Here is a 23,945-nt window from a genome sequence, read left to right as displayed (position 1 = left end):
CCCCGTTTGGCCATCTTTGCATCAGGCTGAAAGCGCCCTGGCACGGCCTGGTGGCCTGGGGCTTCCCTTGAGGGATGGCGCGCACTGGTGATGTAGCACAGCATTCCCTCGGCAGAGGTCCTGGAGGATTGCGGCTGGGTGGGGGGACCCGCTCGGAGAACCCAGGGACACTATGCCAAGTCCGATGGTTTGTGGGACAGCGAGAGAGAGGGTCTGGGGCTGAAATGCAATGAAAGCTTAGACTCCTGTGGTGGCCTTAAATCTCCGGGAACCTGGGGGATTTGAATATTAAAGCTGTCCTTCCTCCCTGGCCACCCATACACACGTCCCACATTCAGGGCAGATGGCTCCAGCAACACACCCAAACTGAGTTCTCCAACTGAACCCCACAAGAATCATTTCCCCACACACCACGGGAACATGGTTGAGAACTGACTTGAGGGGTATAGGTGACTCACAGACGCCATCTGCTGGTTAGTTAGAGAAAGTGTACGCCACCTGTTTCTGAAAAATTAGATAGGTATTTTTTTTTACAACTTGAAAGAACCCTATCAAGCAAAGCAAATGCCAAGAGGTCAGAAGCAATAAAAATCTTAATGCATATGATAAAAGCAGATGATATGGAGAATCCAGCTCCAAACACACAAATCAAGATAGCCAAAGAGACACAGTACCTCACACAATTAATCAAAAAACTACAGTCGAGGAACGAAAACATGGCAAAGGATTTAAAGGACATCAAGAAGACCATGGCCCAGGACATAAGCGACATAAAGAAGATCCTAGAAGAGCAAAAAGAAGACATTGCAAGAGTAAATAAAAAAATAGAAGATCTTATGGAAATAAAAGAAACTGTTGGCCAAATTAAAAAGACTCCGGATATTCACAATACAAGACTAGAGGAAGCTGAACAATGTCTCAGTGTCCTAGAAGTCCACAGAACAGAAAATGAAAGAACAAAAGAAAGAATAGAGAAAAAAATTGAAAAAATCAAAATGGACCTCAGTGATATGATGGATAAAATAAAACATCCAAACTTAAGACTCATTGGTGTCCCAGAAGGGGAAGAGAAGGGTAAAGGTCTAGAAAGAGTATTCAAAGAAACTGTTGGGGAAAACTTCCCCAACCTTCTACACAATATAAATACACAAAGCATAAATGCCTAGTGAACTCCAAATAGAATAAATCCAAATAAACCCACTCCAAGACATATTCTGATCAGACTCTTGAATACTGAAGAGAAGGAGCAAGTTCTGAAAGCAGGAAGAGAAAAGCAATTCACCACATACAAAGGAAACAACATAAGACTAAGTTGTGACTACTCAGCGGCCACCATGGTGGCGAGAGGGCAGTGGCATGACATATTTAAAATTCTGAGAGAGAAAAATTTCCAACCAAGAATACTTTATCCAGCAAAACTCTCCTTCAAATTTGAGGGAGAGCTTAAATTTTTCACAGACAAACAAATGCTGAGAGAGTTTGCCAATAAAAGACCTGCCCTACTTCAGATTCTAAAGGGAGCCCTACCAACAGAGAAACAAAGAAAGGAGAAAGAGATATAGAGAATTTTAACAGACACATATAGTACGTCATATCCCAAATCACCAGGACCCTCATTTTTCTCTAGTGATCATGGATCTTTCTCCAGAAGGGACCATAAGCTGGGACATAAAACAAGCCTCAAGAAATTAAAAAAAAAAAATTGAATATACTCAAAGCATCTTCTCCAACCACAAATAGAAGTCAATAATTTTTGACCTGTAACTGCACTATTTACTTCCTACATGATATAAAATACACAAACTCTAATGACAAATCAGTGGTTTTGAACTCAATGTAAAATATGTAATTTTAGACAACTATATAAAGGTGGGGGAATGGAGGAGTATAGGAACATAGTTTATGTGTCCTATTGAAATGAAGGTGGTATGAAAGAAAAACAAGAATGTTATGGATTTAAGAGGTTAATTTTAAGCCCCACAGTAAACACAAAGAAATTATCAGAGAATATAACCATAGAGATGAAAAGTAGAGTATGGGCTAAGAGAAATGGGGGAAGGGGCAATGGGGAGGTACGAAATGAGTGTAGGGTTGCTGTTTGAGGTGAAGGGAAATTTCTAGTAATGGATGGGGGGAAAGAGCATTACAACATTCTAAATGTGAGTAATCCCACTAATGGAAGGCTAGGGAGGGGGTGGAATGGGAAGATTTAGGCTGTATATATGTTTCCACAATTGAAAAAAAAAAAAAAAGACAGTCTAAATAGATGACAATTGAATGCCAAGGATGAACCTGGATGGGATTGGAGGATAGAGGACAGGAGGCTCAAAGGGTCACAGTTGAGACATAAGGAAAAGGAAATACAGAATGTAAGCTTTGAATCATTGCTGAATCTCTTGTACTTCTTAGCTGCACTTAATGGGATTGCATGAAAGAATGTTCTTATTCATGGGAAGTGTATATGTGAATTATAGTTTTTGTTCAAGGGTGTGTGTAGCTAGCTCTCATATGTTCTGAAGACAGAGCAATAGATGATGGATGATAGATAGGGAGGGAAAGAAATAGCGATGTGACAGCATGTTAAAGTTGGTGGATTGAGCTATTGGCGGAAGGGGGTCAGGGTATCTTGGAATTCTGTGTATGGGGTTAGTATTGTTTTTGCAACTGTTCCTATAACTTTGAATTTATTTTAAAAAAATTAAATTAAAAAAAAAAAAAAAGGAAAACCCAAAGCCAGCATAGTACTCAATGGTGAGAGACTGAAAGTCTTCCCTCTAAGATCAGGAATGAGATAGGGATGCCCGCTGTCACCACTGTTATTCAACACTGTGCTGGAAGTGCTAGCCAGGGCAATTTGGCAAGACAAAGAAATAAAAGGCATCCAAATTTGAAAGGAAGAAGTAAAACTGTCATTATTTGCAGATGATATGATCTTATATCTGGAAAACCCTGATAAACTGACTATATGGCTACTAGAGCTAATAAACAAATTTAGCAAAGTAGTGGGATATGAGATTAATGCACATAAATCAGAAATGTTTCTATAACCTAGAAATGAATGAAGAGATAAGACCCTGAAGAGAAAGATACCATTTTTAATAGTGACAAAAAAAATCAAGTACCTAGGAATAAACTTAACCAAAGATGTGAAAGACCTATACAAGGAAAACTACATAACTCTACTAAAAGAAATATAAAGGACCTTAAAAGATGGAAAAATATTCCATGTTCCTGGATAGGAAGGCTAAATGTCATTAAGATGTCAACTCTACCCAAACTCATCTACAGATTCAATGCAATCCCAATCAAAATTCCAACAACCTACTTTGCAGACTTGGAAAAGCTAGTTGTCAGTTTATTTGTTAAGGGAAGATGCCTCGAATTGCTAAAAACACTCTAAAAAAGAAAAACGAAGTGGGAGGACTTATACTCCCTGACTTTGAATCTTATTATAAAGCCACAGTTGTCAAAACAGCACGGTAGTGGCATAAAGATAGACATATTGATCAATGGAATTGAATTGAGAATTCGGAGATAGACCCCCAGATCTATGGCCGACTGATCTTTGATAAGGCTCCCAAAGCCACTGAACTGGGACATAACAGTCTTTTCAACAAATGGGGCTGGGAGAGTTGGATATCCATATCCAAAAGAATGAAAGAGGACCCGTACCTCACACGCTACACAAAAATTAACTCAAAGTGGATCAAAGACTTCAGTATAAAAGACAATTCCATAAAACTCCTAGAAGATAATGTAGGGAAACATCTTCAAGACCTTGTATTAGGCAGCCACTTTTTGGATCTTACACCCAAAGCACAAGCAATAAAAGAAAAAATAGATAAATGGGTACTCCTCAAGCTTAGAAATTTCTGTACCTCAAAGGAATTTGTGACAAAGGTGAAGAGGGTGCCAACTCAATGGGACAAATTTTTTGGAAACCATGTATCTGACAAAAGACTGATATCTTGCATATATAAAGAAATCCTACAACTCAATGACAATAGTACAGACAGCCCAATTATAAAATGGGCAAACGATATGAAAAGACAGTTCTCTGAAGAGGAAATACAAATGGCCAAGAAACACAAGAAAAAATGTTCAGCTTCACTAGCTATTAGAGAGATGCAAATTAAGACCACAATGAGATATCATCTCACACCAATTAGAATGGCTGCCATTAAACAAACAGGAAACTACAAATGCTGGAGATGATGTGGAGAAATTGGAACTCTTATTCATTGTTGGTGGGACTGTATAATGGTTCAGCCACTCTGGAAGTCAGTCTGGCAGTTACTTAGAAAACTAGATATAGAGTTACCCTTTGATCCAGTGATTGCACTTCTCAGTATATACCCGGAAGCTCTGAAAGCAGTAACACGAACAGATATCTGCATGCCAGTGTTCATAGCAGCATTATTCACAATTGCCAAGAGATGGAAACAACCCAAATGTCCTTCAACAGATGAGTGGATAAATAAAATGTGGTATATACACACAATGGAATACTATGCGGCAGTAAGAAGGAACAATATTGTGAAACATATGACAACATGGATGAATCTTGAAGACATAACGCTGAGTGAAATAAGCCAGGCACAAAAAGAGAAATACTATATGCTACCACTAATGTGAACATTGAAAAATGTAAAATAAATGATTTATAATGTAGAATATAGGGGAACTAGTGATAGAGAGCAATTAATGAAGGGGGAACAATAACCCAAAAAGAACTGATAAGCTATTGTGGTTAAATTTAACGTTCTGGGAATGCCCAGGAATGACTATGGTTGTTAATTTCTCATGGGTATGGTAGGAAAAAGTTCACAGAAATGTTGCTATATAGGTTATTTTCTTGGGGTAGAGTAGGAACATGTTGGAAGTAAAGTAGTTATTTTAGGTTAGTTGTCTTTTTCTTACTCCCTTCTTATGGTTTGTTTGAAATGTTTTTTTTAAAAAAAACAGTGAAAAAATATGCAGTGCCACCTTGAGAAGCTGGTAGAGAATGCAGGGATGTTGGGCTTCCCCACCTCGGTGGTTGCTGATGTGCTCGCAGACATAGGGGACTGGTGGTTTGATGGGCTGAACCCTCTACCACAGGACTTGCCCTTGGCAAGACTGTTGCTGCAAAGGAGAGGCTAGGCCTGCCTATAATTGTGCCTAAGTGTCTTCTCCTGAATGCCTCTTTGTTGCTCAGATGTGGCCCTCTCTCTCTAACTAGGCCAACTTGGCAGGTGAAATCACTGCCTTCCCCCCTACATCGGATCTGACACCCAGGGGTGTAAATCCCCCTGGCAATGTGGAATATGACTCCTGGGTAGGAATCTAGACCTGGCATCGTGGGATGGAGAACACCTTCTTGACCAAAAGGGGGATGTGAAATGAAATGAAAAAAGTTTCAGTGGCTGAGAGATTCCAAAAGGAGCCAAGAGGTCACTCTGGTGGGCACTCTTATGCACAATATAGATAACCCTTTTTAGGATCTAATGACTTGGAATAGCTAGCAGTAAATACCTAAAACTACCAAATTGCAACCCAGGATGCCTGAATCTTGAAGGTGATTGTATAACAATGTAACTTATGAGGGGTGACAATGTGATTGGGAAAGCCATGTGGATCATACTCCCCTTTGTCCAGTGTATGAATGGATGAGTAGAAAAATGAGGGCAAAGAAAAAAAGGCAGCCAGTGTTCTTTTTTACTTTAATTGTTCTTTTTCACTTTAATTTTTATTATTACTTTTGTGTGTGTGGTAATGAAAAGGTTTAAAAGTTGATTTTGGTGATGGACGTACAACTGTATGATGGTACTGTGAACAACTGATTGTACACTTTGTGTGACTGCATGGTTTGTGAATATATCTCAATAAAATTGAATTATTAAAAAATAAGTCATGAATGAGAAAAGGACAGCTTCAGTTCAATACTGCATTGAAGATTTTAGCTAAAATACGTAAAGAAAGACAAAAACTGTCATTGAACACTAGTAGAATTAATAAGTTTACCAAAGTTACCTGGGTATAAGATTAACAGGAAAAGTGGAATTTGTTTAAATTAGCAACAATCAAGTAGAATATGTAATTTTAGAAAAATATACCACTCACAATAGAGACCTAGGAATAATTCTAACAAAAGGTGGACAAGACTTTTATGGAGATACATATAAAATTTAAATGAAGTAGTATATAGCATGTTTTCAGTTGAAAACACTAAATACTGTAAAGAAGGCAATTATTCACAAATAAATCTATAAATTCATTGCAATTTAAACTGAAGTCCTAATAGGGCTTTTCACAGAATTTGAACTTGTCCTAAAATTCATATGAAATTGTAAGGACCATTGATAGACAAGACCATTTGATTAAGAATAAGGAGGAATTATGTCCTTCCAATGATCAAATTAAGTGTAAGATAAAATAATTTAAAAATATATGATAATGGTGCAGATACACACAAACAAACCAACAGAACAAATTATAACCTAAAAAATGATTGTGTTTAAATATGAGTAGTTTTAATAAGGGAAAAGGTATATTTACAAATTGGTGACAACTCTAATAAATGGAATTGGGAAATTTTGATTTCCATATGGAAAAACAAAGAAATCCTACCTCACACCATACACAAAAATAAATTCCAGATGGATTAAAGAACTAAATGCTAAAAGAAAAACTTTAAAAGGGGAAGAATTTCTTGACAAATAAAGAGCAATCATAAAAGAAAGGATACATCTGACTACATTAAAATAAAAAAAACAAAACAAAGTTTCTTTACCACACCAGAGACAGAAAGTTAAAGGATGAGGCCCAGACTTGGAAAGGGTATTGGCAGCCTACATAACTCTAAAATGATTGTATCCAGGTTATATAAAGAATGGCTATGAGTCAATAAGAAAAATATAAATAATCAAATATGAAAATGTTCAAAGATTTTTACCAACCGATTAGTAGAAGCATAAATGAAACATCAATAAACATATGAAAAGATCCTCAATATCATTATTAATTGAAAAGAGAAAATTAAAGCAGTAATGATACATCATTTCACATCCACCAGATTAGAAAATAATGTAAAAGTCTAATATTAATATTAATAAGAATATGGGGAAATGGAAATATTTTTACATTGCTGGTGGAATGTAAAGCAATGAAACCACTTTGGAGAACAATTTGGCAATACCTAGTCAAGGTGAATATGCACATTCCTTCAATTCTACTTCTAGATAAAGCCACTAGAAAACCTCTCATATGTGTACATGGAGACATGGGCAAGATGTTGATTGCAAAATTATTATTGATAGTGAACATTTGACCACAATTAACTGTCAATAAAAATAGAAATGAAACTTCAGTGGTAATACTAGAGAGGGATGGAAGTGAAGATGGCCTCCACTTACATTGTAACATTTTATTTAAAAATATGAAGGAAATATTTTCCAAAATATTAGTATCATGTCAATTCTGTGGCAATGTCCTTAGGATTTATTATAATATTTTCTCTGTTTCTCTGAATATTTGAAATACTAATAACTTTTAAAACATAAGTAAATAAATGCTTGGAATGGGAGAAAACAGGCAATTGCAAACAAAAGTGACAATATCAGACAAAATGAAATTCAAGGTCATAACCATTATAAGATGTTGTATGTAATTCTATGGCAACACATTAGAAAATAATGAGGAAATGGATGATTTCCTAATGAACTACCAAAATTTAACTAAGATGTAGAATATCTACAAAATCATAAATCTCTGTACATCCAACATATACAACAACCATCTACATCAACAAAAATTTCAAAAACATGCAAAAGTTATTTGAATAAATTACAAGTGTTTTCGAAGATTTTAATATACATCTTTGAAAAATTTAAAAGATAAAAATAGGCAAGACACAGATTTGACTAATAAATCAAGCCACATTCAATAGATATATAAACATTGTACATTTAACAGTGTATATACTCTTATGCCCACAGAATATTGATGACTTTCTTGGGCATAAAGAAATGTTTAATAATATTTTAAAAGTAGACATTTTACAGTTTACATTCTCTGAATAACTCTGAAGCAAGATCTTAATAGTAAAACACAACAGTGCTTCATAACTCCAAAGCTGTATCTAATTGGAAATTAAGATGTATAATCTGAATCAAAAGATAAATAAAAACTAAAATAACAGGTAAGTGGAAAGTAATGAAAATGAAAATGCTTTAATAAAATTTATGGGACCAGCTAAAGCAGTTCTCTGAGGATAATTTATGCTCCTGTATGTTTTATTAATACAGAAAGAAACTGTATAAACTAAGTATTTAAATTAAGAAAGAAGAAAAAGAACAATAAAATGAACCAAAAGAATGAACCTCTTCTCTATGGAGGGGAGAACTGCAAAAACAATGATATTAATGAAATAGAAAAGAAGCAATAGTAGAAACGATAAAGGAAAATAAAAACCATTTCTTTGAAACACCGATAAAATAAATAAACCCTTGGTTATAAGCTTGATTAAAGAAAAGGATGAATCAGAGGGAGGATTATTACCACACAAGAAAATGTTCTAAACAATCATACAGCAACATACTAGAACATAATGAAGAGTTGCATTATTTCCTAACAAAATACAAACTACCAAAACTCAACCAAGATATAGAAAATCTAATAGACCTGTAAAATTGCAAAGGCAATTAAAGCCTGCTGAATTCTAACTAATCTTTAAACAACGGATAATTCCAATGTGATTTAAACCACCCCAGACCATAGAAAAAGATGGAAATCTTCTCAATTTATGTCATAAAGTTGATGTAACCTTAATACTAAAACTTAATGAAGATAGTTTAAAAACATGCTAGAGCTCAAACTCACATAGATGGAAAATTTTAAAATATTAACAAGTTGAATTCAGCAATGTTTCAAAAGACTAATACATCATAGCCAAGCAGAGTTTTTCCCAGGTTTGGGAGAATGGTTCAACTTTAGGAAATTTTCAAAATAATTTTTTACATCAGCAAAATAAAGGAGAAAAGCCCATATAAGTGCATATACTTAAATACAGGTATTCTAATAACAATAACAATACTAAGTAGAATAGGAACAGAAGGAAACTATTATTTTAAGTAATATAAAAACAATGCCATACTGAATGATGAAGTGCTGAAGCTTTTCCATTAATCAAGAACATGAAAGGGACATCTGCCATTGTTATTATCTATATAATTATCAGTATAACCTTAGGAGCTCATGGAGTTTAGAAGAAGATGAAGTAATTTGTATAGATTTAGAAAGAAAAATTACATCTCTACAGAAGTGTATTAGAAATCTAACAGACAGATAAAAAATTATTAGTTTTTTAAATATTAAATTTTTTTTTCATGTCAGGTACAGAATCAAGATAAATATACAAAGCTAATGACTTTTCTCTGTACTTGCTAAAATTAATTAGAAAAGGAAATAGAAAGAAATCACATTCACAATGAGACTAGAACTGTAAAGTATCTAGGAATAAATGTATAACAAGAATATGAAGAAAACTATAGGCCCAGACCAATGAAGACTTTCTGGGTGAAATGATAATATCAAACCTCTTCAAATAATTTTATAAATTTAACTTACTTTCAATCAGATTGCTTTTTTTTTCTGAAGGGAGTCAGGTAAAATTATTTTAACGTTCGTATGGCAGAATTTATGTCCAAAAAAATCCAAGAAAACAATGAAAAAAAGAGTAGAATAAACCATGCCTGATATGCAAGCTTTCTATATAGCCCATTTAATCAAAGTAGTATGGTATTGGCACTGGAATGGGCAAATGACAAGTTGAATGTACTAGTCAGAAATACAGCCACATATATAAGGGAATTCTGAATTAGAAGAAAGCATTTTAATTTAGTGCAGTGTTTCTTGATGTTTTAAAAATTATCACTTCCTTAAGGAGCCTTTTTAGACATTTTTATGCTAATTGCACTCTTCCCATGAAATTTTAATATCACTGATATACTGTATATGTGCTTAGGTACTTCATGATGACTATCTGTGATTTACCCATTAAAAGAATAGGATTTTTTTGATCCCCAAGAGCTAATTTTTGCCCCCTTGGGGGCCATGTTTCCTCCACTGAGAGTGCATAATTCATGGGGAAAAGGATGGTTTATTTCACAAATGCTGCCTACATAATTTGATATACATCTGGAAGAAAAGAAAACTAAGCCCCTATTTCACACCATAAACAGAATAGATTAAATATTTAAGTGTAAAAGAGAAATGAAGTATTAGAGAAACATTAAATGAATATAAACATGTGTACCAGAGTAGCAGAGGAGACCCTTTTGAAAGGCCAGAAGCTATCAAGGATAAGGTAGATACATTTGGCTCAATGAAATTACATTTTTGTATAACAAAAGATACCTTTATTTATTTCACTTCATTTTATTTAACAAATCTTTGTGAGCATTTAATAGATGAGGCACTTTTCTAGGCACTGGAGATTCAGTAGTGAACAAAACAAAGTCCCCGTCGTCTTAGAGTTTACATTCTAGTGGGGCAGAAAGTCAATAAACAAATACATATATAATGTCAAGCAGTGATAAATGCAAGGAAGAAGGATAAATCAGAATGGGGGATACTATTTGAGTTAGGGTAGTCATATCTTAAAGAATTGAGGGGCTCATGCAAATCTCTAAGGAGGAGTGTTGCAGATTCTGAAGTGGGAATGTGTGTGGCAGGTGTGAGGGATGAGGGGACCAGTGTAGCTATAGCAATGGGAGGGAGAGGGAGAGTGGTGGACAGTGAGGCTGGAGGGGAAGCTGGAAGCTGGATCCTGGAAGGCCTCGAAGGCCATGCTAAGAACTTTGGATTTTTACACTGAGGGAATTGGAAAGCTTTTGGAGGATCTTGAGCAGAGAATGACATGATCTGATTTACATTGTAAAAGCATGATTCTGACCGCTGTGGGGAAAACAGGTTGGGGATGGGAGGCTGTCCCAGCAATACAGCCCTGCACTACCTCCTGAAGGAGATGAGAAGCGTCAGATTCAGGATATAATTTTAGGATGCAGGTTGTGGAAATGGATGTAGAGAAAGAATGAGTAGACAGGAAAATATTTTTTCAACACAGTGGCAGATAAAATTGTAATACAATATACAAAAATACCTACACATTGATTAAGAAAAGGAAAAGCCACCAGTTCAAAAATGAGCAATTAAATGAAGAGGAGATTCAAAAGACCAATAAACCTATGAAAAAATGTTGTCTAGTAGTCAGGGAATATAATTAAAATAACTGTTAGATACCACTTTTTCATTAGCTGGACAAAAATAAAAAACTATGCTTCCAATTCCAGTAAGAGTGTGGAGAGAGTAGAACTCTCACACATTCCTGATGAGAATGTGAATTACTACAAATTTGGGGGAAAGTAATTAGGTAATATATATTAACACTAAACTCACACATATTTTCTTTGATCTGGCAGTTCCACCTTTGGAAATCTATCCTAGAGAAATAAAATCCTCATTATGAGAAAAGGTGTTTATTGCAGCACCATTTGAAGTGGCAAAAACTGGAAACAAGTGTTCATCTTTAAGGAAATGGTTGAAAAAGCAGTAACTCATCCACACAATTGAATGTTCTTAAGATAATGTTTTAGATATATGTTGACCTGGAGGGATATCATGATATTATTAGGTGAAGAAATCAAGGTGCAGAATAATGTACATAATTTAATCCCAATTTTAGAAAAAAATTCCTATATATATTTGCATATTTGTTTATATGAACATGGAATACGTTATGGGGTTTAATAGGACTGGTTAACACTGATAGCATTGTGGTTTTTATTTTTGAATAAGAATTTAATAAAGATTTAAACCAAATATTTATAGAGACCTGGGTTACAATCTGCAGTGTTGATATCTCTTAGGTTTGATTTCCAGTCTTGGCAGGTACTCGGACTTCTGGGTGATAATGGATAAGAATTTTTTAAATTCTTTAAACACTAGGAAAATAAGCTTATATTTCTTAAAAACTATAATTGGAACATCCCAGGTAGGAATACTGGTTGTTTTTCCTATTCCTAAGTGTTCTAAAAGGAGGGAGTATTAGAATTTCATCAAATGTGAAATAATATTTTTATTAAATTTTCAGTGTATCCTTTTATTCCTTTGGATCTCATTTTTTCTTCTCTACCTTGTTTCCTTTACTAGGCCCCCTCCATTCACTTCCTAGACTTCCTCTAACTGTATTCAGTTATAACACGGGGCAAGAGATAGTTGGAACAAGTGGGAAATTGCATTTTTAATGTAATTCCATACTTGGAAATCATTAATCAGGATAGGAGCCATATTAATCGATTTTATGTAAATTGTTTATTTCCCAATATCCTTGTTATTTCCTATTCAGATTTGTTATCTCTAAGCTCACTTTCCAGTTTTTCCTTTTCTTATATTCTGTTCCTAAACATAAAATGATTAATGGTAAGACTTCCACTCATTCTTGTAAGCAGAGTACTTGAACTCAGTATCAGCTTATTTGTAAAACAAAATTTACCACCTTCGATTTCTGCCAAGTTCCACATTCCTACATATGTACCTATACTATCTTGAAAGTACGTGGACTTATGTAATTTCCTAAAACTTGCATCATTTTGCAAAACGTGTTGCCATTGTGATAGTTTTCCCTTTATCCCTTCTTTTTGCTGAGTTCCTTTAAGATTTCCACACCTGTATTTTTGATGGAGGATTAACAATTGTTTTTAACTGGCCTCTCTTTCAGTGGCTTTCAGAGAGTGATTCGACAAATTTTCATAGTTGGGGTGTCCTATAGCATGGCTTACTTGCCCTGAAAGCAAAAGTGGGAATGAAAATGTTTTTGAAGGCAAGTTAGAAGTTATAAAGAAGATACAGAAAGTTTTCTATGGATCCACCTTTTCCGAATCCTTAGTTCAGTGGGATATGCACACAGATAAGGAGTCAACTGAACTGGTTTCTAAAGTCTGTCTACTGTTTTTCATTAGTTGCCTTGGAAGGGTTCTTGCTTCTTAGCAGAAATCAGAAAGAAGCTGCATTTGTGATAGCATTTTAAAGCTACTAGCTATCTGCTTGATGGACCAGAGAGAGCTATAGAAAAATAACGTAAGGATTGTGAAAACCCAAATGCTTTTAACTATGTGATAAGCCTTCTGGCCACAGTTTTTTTCCCTGAGATCAGCCTAATGTGTGTAAAAGCTAAGTCAGCTAAGGCTGGTGAAATCTATAAATGTGTATATTCCAGAGACATAGAAATAATTCACAATATAAACATTTCACGTTCACTGTCTGTCCTCCCCTTTTTTGACAAATCAGTCTTGCTAAATCTACATGGTTCACCGAAGACCTTGGGATTCTGACTCTGACTTCTAAACTTAATTTAGGCTTCTTCCACACCTGCATTAGGACTCTGAGCACACGGTAGAGGTCCACACGGTGGTTTGGATTGTCCTAGAAGCTGTGGAGCTGCTGTTCTCAGATTGTGATTAGATTGCATGAAGCATTTATCAAAATTTTTTTATTTGGGGGAGGAATTAAAGTCTAGTTTCTCTCCCCTTTTCATCAAACTTCTCCAAAGAATCGTTGCATGTTAGATGAGTGTGGATAGGTTCTTTAGAAGCCAGCTATTTAGTCCATGGGAATTTTACAGGTTGAATTATAGACTTTCAGATTTAGAAGAAACCTTAAAGATAATCTATTCCAGCCACCCAACTGATTCTGAAGGGTCTCCTTTTGCAGCATTCCCACTGTATGAGCACACAGCCTAGACTTAAATTCTTTTAGATTTCTCATTTCTCCTATACTGAGATAAGATCTGTTACCTTGTACTTTCTATTCACTGGTCTTATTTCCTTGGGGTCATATAAAATATTCTAATCCATAATGGACCTTCACATATTTGAAAATAATTTTCTTTGTCTCCTTGTATGTTTTCTTTCCAGGTAATAACTGCAAACTTCCTGCTCACATGAAATGATTTGAGTTCCCTTACCATCATGGTGTTTCTCATCTGTAGGCACTTATTATCCATATCCCATGAAAGAACTGAATGTGCTGTTCAGAGCATGGGCTAACCAGCAAAGAATGGATCAGGATAAAAATCAAATTCCTAAAAAGTATACTTTTAAAGCGGACCAAAAACAGCTTTGTTGGAAGGCACATCCCATGGCTACTTATTTGCATTCCCATAGTCTGCCTCCTTCTCTTCCTTCTTTTAGCTTTTGGAAAGTGCAATTTACAAGACAAGTTCATCAGTCATCTCCAAACAACAACAATAGTCTCTTGCAGTCCTTATTCTCCTTGAAGTCTCGGCTTATTGTTCATCATTTCTTCTTGAAATTCTCATCTTCCTTAGTTATCAGACCATTATATTGTTAAGTTTTCCTTATATCTTCCCACCCTTAGTTAACCCCCTTCTTCAACCCATTACATATTAACAAGCTTAGTTCTTGGACATCTGCCTTCCCTAGTGCTGTACTTTCTTCTTTGGCGAGTCATGTAGTCTTTTCAGTTCAATTGTTACCTCTACTGGATGGACTCCAGACCTCTCTCAAATGGCAAGTGTTACTGTTTGTCCCTTTACACTCAACAATTTGTTATTCCTTCTCTGTCTCACAAACTCCTACTAATTTTTTACTGATTCTCTGTCACACATTTTCAAAAATTGTGGAGTCATCACTTGTTTTTTCCTTTTACTTATTCATAGGCAGTCAGTTATCATGAAAACATCTCTTAAATCTATCCCTTCTATTTATTTTCATTCCACCTACCACCCCAACCACCTCCTAATTGGGTTCACTACCTATTATCTTTCTTCTCTTCAGTTTATCTTGTACAATCACAAGATTTACATGTTTTGTAATAGTCTTATTAGTGACTCTCCTTGTCAACCATTCCAGAAGGCTTCCAGTTACCTGAAGAGTAAAGTCTAAATTCCTGGTTTGCTTTTTAAACCTCTTCAGAATCTTCTTCTCACCCCTTTCCAAAATCATATGCTATAATGCCTCCCACGAGTCTGCTGCTACAGCAAAATTGCCTACTGCCCCTAGAACATGGCATGGCAGGCTTTAACCCCTTTGCCTTTCTTCTCTTTCTACTTCACTCAGCAAACCAATATCTAATTCATCTTTTGAGACACAGGTCATAAACCACCATCCTTTCCCCATGAAGCTACCCTCTTTACCTTCTCATCCCTAGAGGCTCCTGAATGTTTATTGTACTGTTCATCTAAATTACTTTTTTGACACAGATTTTACTGTTTTTAAATTGTCATGTACACATACACTATATATGTGACAAGCTACTTGATTTCAGGGACTCTGGCTTATCCTATTCTGGGTACCCCTTAGTGCTTAAAGAGTGGCTTTTACACATTAGGCCCACCAGAAGGAGTTATTAGTTGTTTGGTTGGTTAGGCTATCACAGAGATACAATACTTGTCAAAGAAATTATACATTTCTTTAATCAAAATGTTTACTTTGGAAAATATCCAGGCTTTCTGGACTATATCATGTATCAATTTATAAAATGAACATTTGGAAACTGAGGTTTGTGTCTGAGGTCTAAAAATGGTGAAACTTCTGAAGAGCAGAAACTCTATAGATAAATAGATTATAGAGATTCTATATTATAATCCATTTAGGCAATGGCTGGGACATGCTTTGTATATGGAGGACAGAAAACATAACGATCAGTTGCCTCACAGGCCTTCCTTTTATTTATCTTCACTCTTCCACCTTTTTGTTGTGCTTCCTTCCATTACTTGCTTTTGACCTTTGCTGGGGGTCCTGCTTTTGTACCCTTGACTTCGGTTTTGACGTCTTTGCCTTCTCTTCCTTTCTCAGGCACACCCTTCTGTCCTCCAGCTTCCTGTCCTTTTGGTGGTCCAGTGACACTCTTCTTTTTAACTTGGGTTCCCTGTTCTTTTGGTGGTCCAGTAACACTCTTCTTTTTAATGTGGGTTCCCTGTCCTTTTGGCATTTCGGTGGCGGTCTTTCTTGCTTGGGCTTCCTGTCCTTTTGGCATTTCGGTGGCGCTCTTCCTTGCTTGGGCTTCCTGTCCTTTGGGCACTTCGGTGGCGCTCTTCCTTGCTTGGGCTTCCTGTCCTTTGGGCACTTCGGTGGCGCTCTTCCTTGCTTGGGCTTCCTGTCCTTTGGGCACTTCGGTGGCGCTCTTCCTTGCTTGGGCTTCCTGTCCTTTGGGCACTTCGGTGGCGCTCTTCCTTGCTTGGGCTTCCTGTCCTTTGGGCACTTCGGTGGCGCTCTTCCTTGCTTGGGCTTCCTGTCCTTTGGGCACTTCGGTGGCGCTCTTCCTTGCTTGGGCTTCCTGTCCTTTGGGCACTTCGGTGGCGCTCTTCCTTGCTTGGGCTTCCTGTCCTTTGGGCACTTCGGTGGCGCTCTTCCTTGCTTGGGCTTCCTGTCCTTTGGGCACTTCGGTGGCGCTCTTCCTTGCTTGGGCTTCCTGTCCTTTGGGCACTTCGGTGGCGCTCTTCCTTGCTTGGGCTTCCTGTCCTTTGGGCACTTCGGTGGCGCTCTTCCTTGCTTGGGCTTCCTGTCCTTTGGGCACTTCGGTGGCGCTCTTCCTTGCTTGGGCATCCTGTCCTTTGGGCACTTCGGTGGCGCTCTTCCTTGCTTGGGCATCCTGTCCTTTGGGCACTTCGGTGGCGCTCTTCCTTGCTTGGGCATCCTGTCCTTTGGGCACTTCGGTGGCGCTCTTCCTTGCTTGGGCTTCCTGTCCTTTGGGCACTTCGGTGGCGCTCTTCCTTGCTTGGGCTTCCTGTCCTTTCGGCACTTCGGTGGCGCTCTTCCTTGCTTGGGCTTCCTGTCCTTTCGGCACTTCGGTGGCGCTCTTCCTTGCTTGGGCTTCCTGTCCTTTCGGCACTTCGGTGGCGCTCTTCCTTGCTTGGGCTTCCTGTCCTTTCGGCACTTCGGTGGCGCTCTTCCTTACTTGGGCTTCCTGTCCTTTCGGCATTTCGGTGATGCTGTTTCTTACTTGGACTTCCTGTCCTTTTGGCATTTCGGTGTCACTCTTCTTTACTCGGATTTCCTGGTCTTTCGGCACTCCGGTGTCACTCTCCTTCACTTTGACCTCCATTTCTATCTTGCCCAACTCAATGCCTTCTGCTTTACTTTTTGGCACTCTTTGTGGTTTGGGCCTCCTGGATTCATCAGAATCTGTAACTATGGCCTCCTTCTCTAGCGTTTCCTGGCTTTCTTCTCGGCTACTCTGAGTCCTTGTGGTGCCTCCACTTTTTAGAATCTGGACTTTAGAATCTGATCTTTTTGCAAGATCTCCATCCATGTAACCTGGAAATATAACTGAGCACACAACAAAATTGCATGATTCAGATATCAACTATTTTCTCTTTATTCCTATTTTTTCCCGATAATTGGTTTCTGTTTCTTTTGTCTTAAAAAAACTGACAAAGAGGAGATAACTTGATATTTTCCTGAAAACATAAAATGTTGGAGCTCTACACATAAAATTATATAAATATTGATAAGATTACAGATTTTTTAATAACTTGGGAAATTAGTGAGAGCAAAGATAAAATGTACTGTAAATAAAGTGGCATTTGTAAAGTACATTATACTAATTAATAATGCATAGTGGCAGAAGGAGGATGTATTCCGAAAGGAAATGGAATTTATTTTTAGAAAAAAATTGTGGAAAGAAGCGGTACTTGTTTCTTAAAATAGAAAAAGGAAACTCAAAATATGCTTTGCAAATTGAATAAAAGCATATCTCATTCAAAAATTATAATAGTACTAGCTGACACTTAGTAAGTGCTTACCATATACTAGGCACTCACTCTTCTAAGCACTCTACATGTATTAAATCATTTAATCCTCACAATAACCATATAGGGTAGGTACTATTATTATCCCCATTTTACAGATGAAGAAATTGAGGCACAGAAAGTTTAAATGAATGTTTATAAGGTCAAGCAACTAGTAAATGGTGAAGCTGGGATCCTAGTAAGTGGTGAAGCTGGGATCCTAGTAATCAGATTCCAGATTTCAACACTAACCATCATCCTAGACTGCTACTTGCAATATCTGCTAACTAATGTTGCAAAAATTTCAGGTTCCTTTTATCATGTATAGGTAAATCATCTTGTTTGTTTCCATTTCCATGTGATTGAATAAACTTGAATAATTAGCTTCTGGTATGTTTTTTCAGTAATTACGTTCCCTGAATTTAGTTAAAAAAAATTTCCAAGTTACCGAGGAGAATTGTGTAGGTTCTCACTGTAGAGCAGAGTCATGCCTTGCTTTGAGAAAATCTAATATTTAATATTTAATATAGTAGAAAGAATAGTGAATCTGAAAGTTGAATCAGAATACCTGGGTTTAGTATCCCTGCTAACTGGGTTTATTTGGGTAAATCAGTTAATCCCCAAAGACCTACTTTCCTTATGTTTAGTCTCCTCTGACCACTTTGTAAGAGTTATTGAAGGATTCTAGTCAAATGTTTAAGGAGCATGGCCTTGGGAGACAGACTGGTTCAACATCAAACTAGCTGGGTGACCCTGGGCAAACTTCACTTCCTCATCTGTAAAATGTGAGCAATAATAGTAGCTACCTCACAGAGGTGTTGTGAGGATTAAATGATATTATCTAAGTAAGGCACTCAGTATAGTGCATGGAACATAGTAAGCAGTCAGTAAGTATTAGCTATTACTACTATCAAATGAGATACTGCAGGCAAAAATTCTCTCTGATCTATCAAGACAAGGCATTCTTAGTTCCCAGCAAATAATTTAGAGGAGTCCTTACATTACAGGAAGATTTCTTGCTTAAAAATTAATTATTGGAGGATTTTTTTTTAAATATAAAGTTTTCTGGTGCAATTGGATTTAATGTTTGAAAAATTGACATAGACATAACTTCAGAATTTTATCAGTTGTAAAAAGTGAGGCACACCTGCATTTGGAAAGAAGGTAATAGCAGTTCAGTGTTTTCTGGTGTTTCTTCTTTGTATTTTAAGTTTTTGACACCAAAATAAAAATAACCGTAGGAACTTTGCAGTAATGCTTTCTGAACCTTTTTGTGTATTCTCCCCCTAGTGTTGTTCATTAAGGCATGGATACTGATATTTCATTCTAGAAAAATAGTTTTCCAATTTTCTAAAGAAAATTACCGGTAATATATCCAAAGTGTTGCTGAATGGAGAAAGACAGCCCAGATTATTTTTATTTCTGACAGTGTACCAATGGACATTGTTTTGTTTTGTTTTGTTTGGGGGAATGTGTATAGTGTGGACAAGAGCATTTTTAAAATTAAGGCTTCTAACCATAAGAATTCTATGGAATGTACTCCTAAACAAGCTGATTTTTCTTAATATATTAATGTTTTTAGTTTTACCATCTCTTGGGGTTAATTTGTTTCATGTTTATACTGTGTATCACTGTATGACCCCTCTCCTTTTCTCTTTTCATGTTTTTTTTAACTAAATTTACCTTCTAAATTGTATAGAAAAATATCCTAAAACTTAATGAAGTAGTCAGTGTTTACTATAGCTACATCTTTCCTAATTTTATAGAATTTTGAAGAATTTTGTTCTTTTTCCCACAATGAAAAATACTGTTCGTCCCTTCTAATAGTGTCCTCATATCTTGATTGTTTTAAATCTTTTCTGTTTTTAAATCTTTTCTGCATCTTTTCTATCTTGAATTTAATTAATAGAAATTGGATTTACTTAGGATTTTTTTTTCCAGCAAAATAGCTATTCCATAAAATGGGGTTCATTTTTATTTCAACTTTCCATTTCAGAAGTAAGCCAACAAATCATGATTCCACTGAATTCTAGATTCCTCTCTCCCTTCTCCCAGATTTCAAGATAGTGCTTAAATCTTTTCTTTCCCTTGGACTTCATAATCTGCTATAATTAATTACAATTTAAATCTCCATAATATAAAGATTTTTAAGTCCCGGAGAAAGTCCATTTATTGCAGGCAGTACCCCATATGACAAGTTCTAGTACAATCAGAAGATTTAATCAATATTTTGGGGATCATTATAATGTGTTCAAGTTGATTAAAAATTAATGATTTAAATTTTTAAATTGGATTCATGTTTGTTACAGCTGAAAGATATGAAATAGTTATTGCGTTGACTTTAATTATGATGCTTAATGTAGAAAAAAAAAAGACCATGGGCTTTATTAAGAAATAAGTCTTATCAGGTTCTTTATCCAGTGGCTGGGAGGGTACAATTAGATTTATCCTCTAAAAGACCTTTTAAGCACAAGAGATGAAACACAATAGCTCTCAGGCCATGAATCAATATATTTAGAAACTGTATATACTTAAGAGCTGCATGTGGAGGTGAGCACTAAGAGATTCAATTTGAGAGGAGGATTATGTTTAATGGCCTGGTCTACCTTTAGATCTCTCTTTGAACACTGAATTACACCTTAACATCATTTTTCTAAAAATATCAACTTAGAAGAACGTGTTTTAAAGATTACATCAATAAGAATATACCTTTTACAAGAAAAACTTTTAAAAGATTGAACTAATTTTTTTTTCTGGCAACTTTCAAAAATGCATCCATTAAAAACTAATTAAGAATGACTGAAGACGGTGGAGGGGTGAGGTGTGGAATCTAGTTACTCCTCTAGGGTAACTGGTAAATAGCCAGGAACTGTATGGAGCAGCCACTTCAAGGAATTCTGTGACCGGTTACACATCATACACCAATGTGGAATGGGTGGAACAGCTGAGATCGCAGCAAAAAACTGTAAGTTTCCCTGGCCCAGAAATGGCAGACTGTCTTGGAGCTGGTTCCCCAAGGGAAAAAGAAACAATCTGTGCTGGGAGCAAGGAGGAGGGCTCAACCCAGCCCCAACTGCAGAATTATTTAACAAATTTGGACTGAATAAAAGCTCCAAGCACAGATAAACCGGGAGTGGGAACAAAAGGATCTGGGCAGAATCCATCCATCAGAGAGGATGCGGGGCTGAAAACAATAAAAAAAAAACAGACTTTTGGGGTTGGAGGTGTTCAGAATACTGGAAAATGGGCTGGGCTCCAAGAAAAAGGGGCACATGGAAACGGGTACCAACTTGGGCTCTGGCTTCCAGGCCCTGGGATCTGGGGTCTGGCTCTGAAAAGGTTTTTTTTTTTTTCTTTTCTTTTTTTCTTTTCCTTTCTTGCTCTCTGACTCTTTTTACTTTTCAAAAGCCTATCAGAGCTCCTGCTTCAGCACTGCCCCAGGCAAGGGGGGAATTAAGAATTAAAGTTGTTTGAGAGTAGCTATTCTGGTGAAAGAGATAATAGGCTAAAGGGCTTATCTTTAAATAGTCCATACCAGGACTGACAAAATTTGGGGGCTGGGGAAAGGCTTTGAAAAGAGATTTCTTTTTTCTTTCATTGTTTTGGAAACCAGCTTGAGTCAGCCATGCCCCAGCAGGGACAGGGTCTGTGGAGAATTAAAGGCACCTATGGCACCTCTCTACACTGGTGGGGAGCTGCGGACTGACAAGTGCCACCTGCTGGACAGATAGGAAAAACACAGACTCTAGAGGCTTCACAGGAGGGTCTGACAAATCTTTGGGGTCTCTTTCTCAGGGAAACTCCATATCCTCCTCCTGAGACCTAGCCTGTCTGGACTTGGAAAATCTGATTGGGATCAATCATATCTGGGGAGATCCTCTCACAAAAAGATACATAAGGCAGGGCAAGAACCAGAAAAACAAGAGGTGAAAAATTCTGATCAGCTAAACAGAAGCTATGCTAGAGGTCTAGAATAAGTTGAACTGAAAGCCAAAGGATAGAGAACAAAGCCAACCAACAAGAAAACCCTATGTAAAAGAGTGAAAATGAGTTCCAGAATAAACTGAACAAGAAAATGAGATGCCTAGACAGCTAAAAATGATGAGCCATACTAGGAAACACAAAAGTATGGATGTGCTGGTTTGAATGTTATGTCCCCCAGGAAAAGCCATATTCTCTGATGCAGTCTTGTGGGGCAGACATTTTGGTGCTGATTAGATTTGCATGGAAATGCGCCCCACCCAACTATAGGTGATAACTCTGATGAGATATTTCGCTAGAGGCGTGGCCCCACCCATTCAGGGTGGGCCTTGATCAGTGGAGCCATATAAATGAGCTGACAGGCTGAAGGAACTCAGTGCAGCTGTGGGTAACATTTTGAAGAGGAGCTACAGCCAAGAGGGACACTTTGAAGAAAGCACAGGAGCTGCAGATGAGACAGTTTGAAGACGGCTGTTGAAAGCAGACTATTGCTCCAGAGAAGCTGCGGGAGGACAAATATCCCAAGTGCAACTAAGAGTGACATTTTTGAGGAACTGCAGCCTAGAGAGGAACATCCTGGGAGAGAGCCATTTTGAAACCAGAACTCTGGAGCAGATGCCAGCCACATGCCGTCCCAGCTAACAGAGGTTTTCTGGACACCACTGGCCATCCTCCAGTGAAGGTACCCGATTGCTGATGTGTTTACCTTGGACACGTTATGGCCTTAAGACTGTAACTGTGTAACCAAATAAACCCCCTTTTATAAAAGCCAATCCATCTCTGGTGTTTTGCATTCTGGCAGCATTAGCAAGCTAGAACAACGGACCAGCCAAAGGAACAAACTAACAGTTCAACTGAGATACAGGAATTGAAAAACTAATTAATAATCAAACAGATCTCCTAAATCAACTCAAAAATCAAATCAATCAGCTGAGGGAAGATATGGCAAAAGAGGTAAAGGATATAAAGAAGATATTGGGTGAATATAAGGAAGAATTCAAAAGTTAAAAAAAAAGGCAAAACTTATGGGAATGAAAGGCAGAATAGAAGAGATGAAAAACACAATGGAGACTTCCTACCCAAGATATGAAGAGGCAGAAGAAAGGATAAGTGAACTAGAGGATAGGACATCTGAAATCTTACATACAAAGGAACATAGGGAAAAGAATGGAAAAATATGAGCAGGGTCTTAGGGAACTGAATGACATCATGAAGCACACAAATATACATATACATGTTATGGGTATCCCACAAGGAGAAGAGAAGGGAAAAGGGGCAAAAAGAATAACAGAAGAAATAATCACTGAAAATTTCCCAACTCTTATGAAAGACATAAAATTACACATACAAGAAGTGCAACATACCCCAAACAGAATAAATCCCAACAGACCTCCTCCAAGACACTTACTGATCAGATGTCCAATGACAAAGACAAAGAGAGAATCCTGAAAGCAGCAAGAGAAAAGCAATCCATCACATACAAGGGAAGCTCAATAAGACTATGAACAGATTTCTCCGGAGAAACCATGGAGGTGAGAAGGCAATCATATGATATATTTAAGATACTGAAAGAAAAAAATTGCTAATCAAGAATTCTATATCTGGCAAAACTGTCTTTCAAAAATGAGGGAGAGATTAAAATATTTTCCGAAAAACAGACACTGAAAGAGTTTGTGAATAAGAGACCTGTGCTTCAAGAAATACTAAAGGGAGTCCTACAGGCTGTTAGGAAAAGACAGGAGAGAGACGTTTGGAGGGAGTGTAGAAATGAAGACTCTCAGAAAGGGTAAAAGGAGAGAAAAAAATAGAAATGACATATTAAATCCAAAAGACAAAATGGTAGAAGAAAGTACTTCCCTTACAGTAATAACACTATATGTTAATTGATTAAATTCCCAAATAAAAAGGTGTAGACTGGCAGGTGGATTAAAAAAACAAGACCCATCTATAGGCTGTCTACAAGAAACTCACTTTAGACACAAGGACAAAAATAGGCTGAATGTGAAAGGTTGGAAAAAGACATTTCACACAAACAACAACCAGAATAAAGCAGGAGTAGCTATATTAATATCAGACAAATTAGACTTCAAATATAAAACAATTAACAGAGACAAAGAAGGACACTGTATATTAATAAAAGGGATAATTCGTCAAGAAACATAACAATCATAAATAT

At 36.9% G+C, this 23,945-nt stretch overlaps 1 protein-coding gene across 7 annotated transcripts in view; it reads right to left on the bottom strand.

The window, feature by feature from the left end:
- Positions 1-15,509: 15,509 nt before the first annotated feature.
- Positions 15,510-23,945, bottom strand: part of TSBP1 (testis expressed basic protein 1) — a 68,718-nt gene continuing 60,282 nt past the window's right edge. For all 7 annotated transcript variants that reach the window (XM_037843717.1, XM_037843720.1, XM_037843721.1 and 4 more), the window contains one exon: positions 15,510-17,327. In XM_037843717.1, coding sequence (XP_037699645.1) covers positions 15,769-17,327 — 1,559 coding nt within the window. In that variant the 3' untranslated portion in view covers positions 15,510-15,768. The remainder of the gene's footprint in view (positions 17,328-23,945) is intronic.

Source organism: Choloepus didactylus, chromosome 7 (assembly GCF_015220235.1).
Source record: "Choloepus didactylus isolate mChoDid1 chromosome 7, mChoDid1.pri, whole genome shotgun sequence".
Lineage (NCBI taxonomy): Eukaryota > Metazoa > Chordata > Mammalia > Pilosa > Megalonychidae > Choloepus > Choloepus didactylus.
The sequence above is the reverse complement of the archived record's forward strand: the minus strand, read 5'-3'. Positions and strand labels throughout refer to the sequence as shown.